Consider the following 12,846-nt stretch of genomic DNA (forward strand, 5'->3'; position numbering starts at 1 on the left):
GTTGAACATCATATTTATTATCGTTAAATGAGTTTAAATTTGATACGTAATAGATAGACATAAACTTTAAAATTTATACGCATCTAAAATCATAAATAGGGTTGTAATAGATAGGCGGTGAATATTAACATCATTTGAGTGTAGTGAGCATAAATTAAAAAGTAGTGTTATTTGCATACTTATTTTTACTTCTAATATTAATTTTGTCCATTTACTTATTCAATTCACTCGATCTGACAACTGAAAATTGAGAGGGATATGTGGGAGGTAAAAATAAGTGTGTGGATGCCACTTAAAACTACAGTATAATGATATTTCTCTTTACTTATAAGTGATAATGACATGTATTAAGTTGGATTATTGCCAAATATGAATTTGAACTACATTATTACTAATTCTTTATGAAACTAACATTGTGGCCATAGAGACGTGAAAGCCACCGAAATTAAGTACTCTCCCGCGATATAAAGACATGAAAGCCATTAACATTGTGGCCACACACCAAACAGCCCAAAACCACCGTTATTCCCAAGCGCGTCCCAACTCGCCTCTTCCACCACGTGTCGCTCTCTCAGAAGCTGCCGGCGGCCATCCCCACCTTAAGCCCTGCGTCCTCCCCGCACCCAAACACAACTCATCAGAAAGAGAGAAAAGGCCGCAGAGAGAGCGAGGCACAGCTCATCACAGACACGGTGGTCAACCGCCTCATGTTTATAAAAGCTTTGGCATTTTAGAGAGAGAAAGAGAGAGGAGAGAGGAGAGAGAGAGAGTTGATTGTATTGACCGCTCCGTCACCGTCGCTTCCTCCGAATCCCCAACTCTTCCTCCTTATAATCGTTTCTCCCACTTTCACGCCAAACTCGCTTTCTCCGTCTTCCTCTCTCCGCAATATCCCATTTCCCAACACATTAACACAAAAACTAATACAAAATTATCAACAAAAATATCCAAATGAAACCCCCAACCATAACCGCCGCCCTCCTCCGCCGCCACGTCAGTATCCCCACGCCCTCCCAATCCCGATATCCCCCAACTCTTTCCCTCTAGTTCCATATGCATCCCTTCTGCTGCGTCTTCACGCTCTCCGATCACTCCCCGGACCTCCACATGACCTCCTTCGGCTCCAGATCCGACTCCCACGCCCGCACCGCTAAAATCGATCCGAGCAGTGTCCACAATCATAGCTACACCCACGCCCATTCCAGCGCCGACTACGGACGACTCAGTCAGCGCACCACGGCGGCTGCGGCTGCTGCCGCCGCGGCAGCCGCGGAGGTTGTGTCTCGGCCGCCCTCGGGAAGGGAGCAGCCGGTCGACGTCAAGATAAACGACATCGTTGGGAATGGCGTGTCGGGAATTCTGTATAAGTGGGTGAATTACGGCAAGGGGTGGCGGCCGAGGTGGTTCGTTCTGCAGGACGGAGTTTTGTCGTATTATAAGATTCACGGTCCCGACAGGATCGTAGTTACGGTTGAGACCGAGAAAGGATCAAAAGTCATCGGCGAGGAATCGGTGCGGCGAATTTCGAGGCATAAGAACGGCATTCCTCACCAGCTCCGCCGCAAGCCCTTCGGCGAAGTCCATCTCAAGGTTCTCGGTCTCTCTCGATTTTCATTTCTATATGTTTAAATCAATTTTTATCAATTCCAATGTCAATTCGAATTCTAATCCGATCAGCATTTTCCTTGTTGATCGACGAGCGTTTTTTCCTTTTTTTTTTGTTTGATTTTGTAATTGATTAGATACAGTCTTTAATTTGATCAAATTCTGATGAATTGAATTATATTTGATTTGTGGTTGATTATAATCCAATTTGACGAATTGATTATCAGGTTTCGAGCATCCGCGAAAGCAGATCGGATGATAAGAGGTTTTCGATCTTCACAGGCACAAAGAGGTTGCATTTGAGGGCAGAGACCCGAGAAGATCGACACGAATGGGTGGAAGCATTGCAGGCTGTGAAAGACATGTTCCCGCGGATCTCTAACAGCGAGTTGATGGCTCCAGTGGACAATGTCGCCGTTTCCACAGAGAAGGTGAGGCAGCGGCTTGTGGAAGAAGGTGTTAGGGAGGCAGCCATTCAGGACACGGAGCAGATAATGAGGACTGAGTTCGCCGCGATGCAGAACCAGCTCCTGCTGCTCAAGCAGAAGCAGTGGCTCCTAATGGACACACTGCGACAGTTAGAGGTATGGAGACCTTATGCCTGTTGACATTCGGAGTATTCTTCTTTGGTTAACTTCAATGCAGAAATTCTAATTTTCTTAAACCTGCCAAGTAATTTGCTAGGGGGCTGTTTGGTTATTGTGTGTTTCAGCTTGTGGGAGATGAGGCTCTTTTTCCTTCCTCTTAACTTTTGTAAATTATAATTCTGAACATAATCAATTTTGTTAATTGTGTTCGTCTGATCCTTTAGCTTGAGTGAGTTGAGTGTTAGATTGTTCGTTAATTGAAGGAAACTATAAAGGATCATGCAATATCACTTGATTAAAAGATGACATTAATCATGCACAAACCAGACTATTTATGTTTAGTTTTCCATACTCTTATGGAATGGTAAGAAAACTATCGAAATGACTAAAAGTTGGTTGATTCTAATTCTATATTTTCTAGATTGTGTCAGAATATTGATGTGGGCTGGGAGTTTTCTGCATAAGGCCTCAGGTTTTTTCCTTGAGGATTTTCTTGGGGTATGGTTAATGTGATATGTATTGAAGGACTGATGGAATTTTTTTTTCAAAACAGGTAGTAGTAGTATCATTCCAAAATTACAGTGATAATAGGGTATATATGGGTTTGTGGAGGTTAAATATGCAGTGTTTAGGATTCTACGGCCACCTTAATGTGGGTGTTCTTTTGTTATTGCTGAAAGCACCAACTTTAGTGATTGTTGAAGACTAATTTTATTTAGGGTAACCAGAATGTTAATTGGTATCCGCATTTTCTTGTTTTTCTCTGTGATATCTTGTCCATAAAAATATAATTTTGTTTTTATGATCCGAGGTGATGCCATAACTCTTAAATGGGTTTGTGGGTGGTATGGAATAAGTTGATTTCATGGGAAAACAGGAATTCATGAGCTGCATTTGCATGCGGATCATATAAAATTGATGTGTTGAAAGACTACCTACACCTTTGTGCAACCAAAAAGAAAAGAAAAAAGACTGCGCCTTTCTTTGTGGGGTTTCTACTAGAACACATTGTAATCTTACCTCCACTTTCCACCTCTTTTTTATGAAATCTGGAAGGTCAAACTATTTTAAGGAATTAGGTTATCCGGGATGGTTTAAATTCTCTAATGTCTGCAGTTCTGATTTTCTTCCAGGTGGAAATATGTACCTTGAAGGGTAGTCTGTGAACGCTAGTCCCCATCTCTGTCGATCCTTAGGTCGTGACTGACTAATGTTCCTGATTGAGTTGTGAGGCTTGACTTCCTTCGGTTTGAGCAACAAAATGTTCGAGAACTAAAAAGTGCTTTCACATTCAGAATGCCTTATAGATTAACCCACTTCCCCATACCCTGTTTTCATAATGTTAGCACCAGAAAAACTACCCCATGTACTCCTTAAAAAGGGCATCTGTACGTAGGCCCTCACTCAACTAACTACTCACGCTAGATTTTTTTTTTTTTTTTTTTTTTTTTTTTTTTTTGCCTTTTTGTCTGTTAAAAAAAGGGATAAATTGAATTGAATGAGGAATTTATTATTATTACCTAATGGAAAGAGTGGTGGACTGATGGCATACTAGATACCAAAAGAAGGATGCAACCTAATTGTACAGTGCTGACCATTTCGCTAATGTGTATTAAGCAATATTTTATATGAGGTATCTTGTGTTTGTACAGAAGGTTGTTTCCGTAAGAGTTTTAACTTCTGGTGCAGGGATTTTGGCTCATCATTTACTTAATTGTGTCTTGCTGATAAACTGATATTGGTACTGTTTTTTGTAGACAGAAAAGGTAGATTTGGAGAATACAGTGGTAGATGAGAGCCGACACTTGAAAGATTCCGGGTCTTCCTCTAGATCAAGGCAAGACAAATTCAGTGGTATGCATTTAGTAGAAGGTTAACATCACCTATTTCTGTTATGCGTGTATGTGAAATGGTGTATTCCATCATGATACTTTTTGCTAATTTAGTCCTGCATTGATATTACCATTTCAGAAGGGAGTGCAAGTGAATCGGATGAGGATAATGAAAGAGTTGAGGAAGAAACAGATGAAGAGGACAATGCTTTCTTTGATACTCGCGATTTCCTATCATCAAGTTCTTTTAAAAGTAATGGGTCTGAGTATCGGATATCATCCATGTCTTCAGACGATGAAAGGATAAATGCCATTGAACCAGAAGATGGTCTTGATCCATCCATGAGAACCGTTGGAACTAACTTTCCTCTTGTCAAGCGCCGTAAGAAGTTGCCTGACCCTGTTGAAAAAGAGAAGAGTGTTAGTCTTTGGTCAATGATTAAGGATAACATTGGGAAGGATCTCACAAAAATATGTCTTCCTGTATACTTTAACGAGCCTCTATCTACTCTACAAAAGGGTTTTGAGGATTTGGAATACTCGTATCTCATTGATCGAGCATATGAATGGGGTAAAAGGGTAAGACCTCAAAGCCAACCTCCTTGCAATGCTGTTAAAAGTCTCTTCCTTAAATGAGTTTTATCATCTCAGTGCTGTCATGACTTATTTGAGTTTCCTTTAAGCCCTGCAGGGTAATAGCCTTATGAGGATACTTAATGTGGCTGCTTTTGCTGTGTCTGGATATGCATCAACTGAAGGAAGAAATTGCAAGCCATTCAACCCATTATTAGGGGAAACATACGAGGCTGACTATCCAGACAAAGGCCTCCGGTTCTTCTCAGAGAAGGTGTGAAAATTTCTTCAGACCTGAATCCATTGCATACACTATTCTTGTGTAGACCTTTTGTTCTGCATTTGACTAGTAATTAAGTTCTGAGAATTGCAAGATTTATCTCTTCAAATTGAGTGGTGCATTTATCAAGTAGCTCAAATGGTTTTTACGTGTGCAATGAAAACATTGAATATTAAATTCAATGTCACTGTTTGCTCATAGTTGAGCAATGCATTTTGAACCCTTAATCTGATTCGAGGGCAGAGAAGTATTGTCATGCAACGAAGCTTGTGATAAAAAGGTTTTAATTGGATGTTTCATAAAATATGATATCTATAAAATATTTGTTTGAAATGAATCTAAAAACATCTAGTCATTGAGATTTGGAAGTTTGAAGCTCCCCGGGCAGGCTGATTTCTCAATAGGTAACTAAAGTAACTATATAAAACACAGGGAAGCAGTTAAGTATATGGCTTCTTTCATTATGGTCTATATTTATCGATTTGAAAACGCTGACAATATTGTTATTGGTCTTTTTCTACTATGTGTCACACAGTTAAAATTCTTATTTTTGGGTGTCAGGTTAGTCATCACCCAATGACTATTGCTTGCCACTGCGAGGGTCAAGGATGGAAATTCTGGGGAGACAGCAATTTGAAGAGCAAATTCTGGGGTCGCTCGATTCAGCTTGACCCTGTTGGTGTCCTGACCTTGGAATTTGATGATGGGGAAGTTCTTCAATGGAGTAAAGTACGAACCTGCCCCACTCAGCTATTGTTCATTATTTTCTGAAGTCATGTTTAAAAATGAACTCTCTGGCCAGGTTACAACGTCCATTTACAACCTTATCTTGGGAAAGCTTTACTGTGATCACTATGGGACAATGCGAATACAAGGGAAGCATGAATATTCATGTAAGCTGAAATTTAAGGAGCAGTCTATCATTGACCGAAATCCTCACCAGGTACTATTTTCTTTTATCAATTTTTATTTCATCTAAGTTGCTGGTCTCTGCACTAAACACTTTTTTATTGACGTTGAGAAGACAGTGTTGCTTCTAGCTCATGCTATTTCAACCAACTATTGAATCTCCATAGAAAACTTGATTTCCAAATGGTTTTTATGTACAATAACTTTCTTAGTAGAGGTTTTGTGTTGACCATTGAGTTAGCTTGTTTACATCATGAATTGGGTTTTAGAAGGCAGTATTTTTTTATTTATTTATTTTTTTTTTCAAAATAGAGGAGAATGGTGTGTAATGTTATGATTTTATGCTGGGAAGGAAAAAAAATTAATAGAAACACCGTCGGAAATTTTTGGAAGAGAACCCGGATTTCACAATTGCCAAATTTGGTAGGTGAGAACCACACTATTTAGAAAGGAGAAAGGATTAATATTTGCCTTCTTATTATTAGTTGTCAGACAGTCCTGTTCTTTATTTTTGCTTATTAAGTGGGGAAAGATACGTAGACATTTTGCAGTTCATGCCATTTTTATCGCATTTCTTCACACCGAAATACTTGGCATGTTTACTTATAAAATATTGAAAATCAAGAATAAAATCTGTTTAGGAGTAGCTATTTATTTGTTAATAGTATCTTTTAGTTACTTTTCTGTTTTTCATTTTTTTCTGTTAGGTACATGGTATAGTTCAAGATAAGAATGGGAAAACGGCTGCAACATTGGTTGGCAAATGGGATGAGAGCATGCACTATATTTTAGGAGACTGTTCAGGGAAGGGAAAAGGTTCCGACTCTTTATCTGATGCCCGCCTGCTCTGGAGGAGGAACAAGCCACCCAAATTTCCAACTAGATATAACTTAACACGCTTTGCCATCACGCTGAATGAACTCACACCTGGACTGAAGGTGATTATTTGATAGTTTATTCCGTGGTTTGATCCGTCTTATCTAGATATTACTGGTATGAAAATTACTGTTTGAAACGATGAACCGCTAGCAGATTTTGATTTTTCAGTGTAATCTCGTGCAGGAGAAGTTGCCCCCTACAGATTCAAGGCTCAGACCCGATCAAAGGTATTTGGAAAATGGGGAGTATGAAATGGCAAATGCAGAGAAGTTGAGGCTAGAACAGAGACAGCGGCAGGTAATATTGCATTCTCTATGAGAAAAGGCACGTAAATGAACCGTTTAAGTTTCTTGCAACAATGGCATTCTTAGGCAAACCGGTCGGACCTTTCTGTAGCTTCAGTTACGGTTTCCTTTCTTCAAACGTATTTTATTGGTCTATGGTAATTGATGGGATGCTGCTTTGATTTCGAATTCAGGCTCGGAAGATGCAAGAGCAGGGTTGGAAACCGCAGTGGTTCGCAAAGGATAAAGGAAGCGACACATACCGCTACATCGGTGGATATTGGGAGGCAAGGGAACAAGGAAATTGGGATTCATGTCCTGATATTTTTGGGCAAGTCCCTTGTGAACCGCAACTTGAGTAAAGTTCTTTGTTTCTGGTTTATCAATTCGTATTCATTTTTTTCCTCAAAAGGGGTGGGGGTGGTGGTGGATGCTGCTGATTTCGAGTAAAAAGTTGGATGAAAGGTCTTTGGCGGGCAATAAATATTCATTGTTTTTTTCACACCTCTGTTATGCAATGAGTTCATTATGACTCAGGCTGTTGAAGGGGTCAAATCTGACGGTGAAGGGTGAATTGGTCAATTTTGAAAAGTTAATATCCTTAATTCACCAAAAGAATAGCTGGGTCAATGTCAGTCGGCATTTTAGTTCAAGAGGTCAAACTGCAGTTACTTATTTTCATATTACCACAAGAACTTTTGGTGCTGGTCCTTGGTTTATCAAAATCCGATACTGAAATCTTGTTAATTTGAATACTTTGATTGAAGGACACAGCGATACAACGAAAGTAACTTCATCCCTAAAATCATGCAATGATTAATGCCAAATAGCAAATTTTATTTTATTTTTCCTCAAATTTTTATGTGTGAAAAACGGAACATTTTATTATAAAATATGGTACATTATATCTAAAAAATAGTGAATAGATGTTACATTAACAAAATGAAAAAAATACGCATAGAGTATACTTTTAATACTTAATTGTATACTGAGACAACATTTTTTAAATATTACAAGAGAGACAAAAGTTAATATATATGAAATATGACATCATTGCCGCTGTTTTTCCTCTAAAGTGTAAGTCACAAAATTACCTTTTTTTCCTCTTCATATATTGCTCCATTCTCTCTCTTCTTTTAAGAAATATTGGTTCCAATTCATCCGGCTCACTAGTAGACCTGGAATTCCACCACCTATAAATTGACATTGTCATTTTCCACACAACTCACCATTTAGAATTGTAAAATAAAACATATTGGGGTTGGCCCCCGATCTCTTCTCCCTCTCTCCTTTCTCTAGGAAACTAAAGGGGTAAAAATCACCACTGCATACAAACGGCAACCGTCAACCAAGCAATCTCCAACCAAAAACATCACCACCACCTACATCCAAACGTTTGCCACTGCCACTTCGCAGGTCACCCACTTGATATTGATGCCCTCTACCCGACAATCACATCACGCCCACCACCCTAAACATCCACCTGAAACTCAGTCATCATATTGAAATATGAATTTGGTATCTTGTGCTTCTTTTTCTCTAGCCATGTATGCCCAATTGAAATGTGATTTGAAAGAGACGGCATACTTCTAAAATCAAATAGATTTTGAATAATGTAAATGCAAAAAACTTTCTTGTTATTTCAGTTTCCCAGATAAGGAGAGGAAGGAGAGACTAGTGAGGCGCAAACCCCAAAATGCTTCTTTTTTTTTCCTTCTTTAAGCAGTGGGTTGGTGTTAAAAATGAATAGGTGTTAAGTTATGGTTGGTGGACTCCAGGTTAGCAAATGAGCCCAGAACCTAGAATAATTTATCTTCATTTGGGTCACTATTCAGGCAATATGCATTGTACAGAGATCCAATAAATGGTGTGGTTTTATAGTCACAATCTAAAAGAAACTTCTTTGATAATTTGGTTCCTCTGTTGTTGATACTTGTGATCAAAATGGTTGAAATTTTTTTAACTTTTCAAGATAATATTGGTTTTTTGTTATTATTTTCTTATGTATTAGTCTGTCCAATGTCGAATTGAATCCCAAATTCACAACTCACTAGCTATAAAATTAAAATAAAAAAGTAACCAACTTTATTAAATTACTAATATTAAGAACAATACTAGGTTGAGTAAGTTTGAAAATTGTAGCTGGTGTATAGGTGAGTTTTTAAATGGATGACAACAAATGTCCACACATAGGCATGGTGACATATGATTCTACTAAAAAAGTACTACAAAACTGATTCCACATGTATTTGAAACTGATTCTACATAAATAATTGAAGACAGGTTGAACTAATTCTGCAAAAATGATTGTGTACGGATTGAACTGATTTTTCAAAAATGGTCGAGGACGGGATGAACTAATTTCGTAAAAATGGTCAACAACGGGATAAACTAATTCTGTAAAAATGGTGGAGGACGAGTTAAATTGATTCTGCAAAAATGGTTGAAGACATGTTGAACTGATTATGCAAAAATAGTTGAGGAAAGAGTGAACTAATTTTGCAAAAATAATCGACGACGGGATAAACTGATTCTGTAAAAATGATGGAGGACGAGTTAAACAGATTCTACAAAAATGGTTGAAGACATTTTGAACTGATTATGCAAAAATAGTCAACGATGGGTTGAACTGATTCTGCAAAAATGGTCAATGACGGGTTGCGCTAATTCTAGAAAACTAGTCAAAAACAGGTTGAACTGATTTTGCAAAAATGGTTGATGATGGATTGCGCTGATTCTAGAAAATTGGTCCAAAACAGGTTGAACTGATTTTGCAAAAGTGGTCGATGACTGGTTGAACTGATTCTGGAAAAATAATCGAAGATGGTTTGAACTGATTCTACATAAATGGTCAAAGATGGATTGAGCTAATTCTATAAAAATGGTCCGAGGATGAGTTGAATTGATTCTTCAAAAATAGTTGATGACGGGTTGAACTGATTCTAGTAATAAATGATACAAAACTGATTCTAGCACAAATATCCGAGGATGAGTTGAGTTTTTGGCACATATTAATTTTGTTTGGAGTTGTGAGGAATGGGTTCCTAAAGCCTTATGGGTATGTTGGTATTTTAAAATATTAGTTCCATATTTTTGGGCTGGACTTTAGTTGTTTTTATGTTTTTGTCTCTTCTTGACATGTTTAAAAACTAGTGGAGTTCCTTGAAATATAGTAAATTTTTTTGTCTCTAAGCTCTGTTACACTATAAATATATAAACTGGTATGTAGTAAATAAATTATTGGTACAATTAAAAGAATTTTTTTTTTATAAGTATGAATAAAAGTTTAGGTATATTTATGGGCAAATGCAGAACATAAAGTTTAAAATATTCGAGGGAGGACCGTAAAGCTAAAAGGAAATATTTGGAAATGATTAAATAACTTTTAAATATGTTGATATGTAAATTATTTATTATTGAAATAAGACGTAGATAAAAACCAAATGACCTTGTTGAGAGACTTTAAGGTCGAGATGGATTTGGGCTTTGCAAGTATCCTCTTGCCTCCCTTGGTTCGCTCTCGTACCAAATCTTGGAATATCTCAAAAGAATTAGCACTTCTTAGGAAATATTTCGGTTAGATCAATGACTCAAATATAGCATGATTAAGAAAATATTGGCTAGCTCAAGTGAGGCATGGTGTGGAAACTAGAAGCTTATCAGTTTAGCATAAGAGAGAGTTTGCATGGTTGCATGGAGTTCTAGGTTGGGTAACCTGGGTTTCCTAGGGTTCTAAGAAGGCTTCTGCTAACTGAAAGGATTGAGGGAAGGTTAGGGAAAGCTCTAAGGTTGCAGGAAGATGGTTCTCCCGAAGGTCCAAAATTGTTTGCACTTAGGAAGTGATTTTCCTAACTTGGTGTAGTACAACCTTGAATCTCTTCTCACGTTCTTTATGTTCTATTATTCTCTCTACCTTGTCATAATGATCCCCTTTGTATCTTGTATTCTCCCTTTTTGTAGGTGAATGATGCCTTTCCAGGCTTCCTAGAGAATCTTTAATTATGGCTACATCTGTGACCTTCCTTAGTAATATAATACAGATGAGCGTTATTGTGCTGCACCTCCTTCCCAAGGTGCTGATTTCTTTTGATAATGCATCTCCTGACTTTCATGCATCATTTTTCTGCGTGAGCTAGGAAGGGAAATGCAACCTTTCTCTTCATTAAATGCATGCTTTGCTGGGCTTTCACACGAACTTAAGACTTAGGGTTTGGTTCCTTCCTAACTAGATTGGTTAGCTTGCTAGGGAAAGAAGGAAACTAGGTTTGTTATCCCTCAAACTCACCCACGTGAACTTTGAAGATTATGGGCTTGGATCTTTGCGGCCCCAAGCAGCCCAAAGTCTTTTATAACCTTGACTCTTCGTAGGCCTGATAAACTTCCGTAATCATTCACACCACAATTCACTTGGCAAGCCCCAAGCATGTGATTTGAGCTTATTTTAGTGAGAGTGACGAATATGCATGGACTTGCATAAGCATGGGGTGATTAATGCAAATAGTCTGTTTTATCATTGCATGGCATTACTATGGAAACCCTCCTTTCTAAATTATGCACCTTTGCATGCTTTTAGACATGCCTTGGGGCTTGTATGACAATTAGGCTTTGAGACTTAATTGAGTTTGCATGTATCATTTTTGGGCCCCAACAGGCCTTATAAAAAATTAAAAAAAAAGTTTCAATCAATGAATAGGAATATAAGGGATGAAAACATAATTTTTCCAAAAATACATATTGAAGCAATTGGCTAAACAAAGTTGAAGTGTTAACGCGTAGGTCAAGTGAAGGAACCAAAGAATTCTTGTTCTTCTTTTTGTTTGTTTCGTGAAAGTAAGATACCTCTTTATTTGTTTGGGCTTGGCATGGCAGCCTTCAGACCTTTTTTGTAGGAGGCCCAAGTGAATAATTGGTGGACTCGGGCTTAGGGATTTGTATGGACAACCAGGATATTTAGCATTGTATATGGTTTTCGTGATCAAATGGAACTTGATTATGAATAATCAAGAACATATATAAATTAGGCATGTTAAACGTGAATCTCAGAGTAAACTTTGTCCTGCAAAACTCATATGTTATATCTCAAGAACAAAACTAAAAAGCTACCCATGTCAAAATGAACACCAAAGTACATCTATATCCAACAAACGAGAAAATAATTCGAAGGATTAAACCTTGCAAGCCAGTGAATTATATCACACTGCACCACCACAAGGCAAAGATTCTGATAATCTTACAATCGTTGAAAGAGAAGCATTGTTATAAGGCACTTTAGGTATGTCTTGGTTTTTCTCCTCAAAGTCTTGCCAATTATACAAGAATAACGATCGTTGCTTTAACGTTTGGAGTTGAGCAGTAATCCATGACCACTACAGCAAAGCTTTCCTCACCAGAGCAAGAGAGTGACAACAACCATGAGGGCTCTCCCCTCAACATAGCCAAAAAGAGCAACCACAATTAGGAGGTGGAGATGGTTAGAAGATTGAAGTAACTAGAGGGGAAGAAAGATTGTCACCGATGGCGTCAAGGCCAAAGGCAAGAGTCTGTTTTGATTTTATCCTTTTTTCTCTCTATCAGTTAATATTTTTTCTCTCTATATTGTATATAATTTTAAGCATGTTGTATGGGTTTTTTTTTAATTTCTCTTCCATTAATATCGCTCAGGACTAATATTTGATATCTTTTTTAAGACGATCTCCAACCCTTGGAAATCAAGCTTAAAAATTTAAGGCAGAAAATGTTAAGCCATAACCCAAAAACTGCTTTTCTCATCCAATTGTTATGGCTTAAAATTTTAATTCTAAGATTATTAAATAACATTTTAGCATATTTTTTTTGAAAATAAAATTTATGTAGATTACCTAATTTATTTTTATGAATATTTTGACCCAAAGTTATTT

General features: G+C 37.7%; 1 protein-coding gene and 1 long non-coding RNA gene across 4 annotated transcripts; both read left to right on the forward strand.

The window, feature by feature from the left end:
* The first annotated feature begins 737 nt into the window (after positions 1-737).
* On the forward strand, positions 738-7,564 carry LOC103956968 (oxysterol-binding protein-related protein 1C). Of its 3 annotated transcripts, none has more exons than XM_048581271.1 (10): positions 738-1,590; positions 1,833-2,189; positions 3,950-4,064; positions 4,164-4,603; positions 4,716-4,871; positions 5,439-5,606; positions 5,680-5,820; positions 6,494-6,724; positions 6,849-6,962; positions 7,144-7,564. In XM_048581271.1, exons 1-10 carry the CDS (start codon positions 1,054-1,056, stop codon positions 7,309-7,311), a joined length of 2,427 nt encoding a protein of 808 aa, XP_048437228.1. In that variant the 5' UTR covers positions 738-1,053; the 3' UTR covers positions 7,312-7,564. The 3 variants fall into 3 exon arrangements, with proteins under 3 accessions (XP_048437228.1, XP_048437229.1, XP_048437230.1); XM_048581272.1 differs by having other exon boundaries at positions 3,950-4,046; XM_048581273.1 differs by having other exon boundaries at positions 3,950-4,046; positions 4,167-4,603.
* Positions 7,565-12,013: 4,449 nt separating this feature from the next.
* On the forward strand, positions 12,014-12,563 carry LOC125475901. The gene is made up of 2 exons (XR_007257261.1): positions 12,014-12,221; positions 12,303-12,563. It is a non-coding gene; the product is annotated as an uncharacterized LOC125475901 (long non-coding RNA).
* Positions 12,564-12,846: the final 283 nt, after the last annotated feature.

The sequence above is a fragment of a genome, unplaced genomic scaffold, assembly GCF_019419815.1.
Source record: "Pyrus x bretschneideri cultivar Hongxiangsu unplaced genomic scaffold, Pyrus_bretschneideri_v1 Contig17, whole genome shotgun sequence".
Taxonomy (NCBI): domain Eukaryota; kingdom Viridiplantae; phylum Streptophyta; class Magnoliopsida; order Rosales; family Rosaceae; genus Pyrus; species Pyrus x bretschneideri.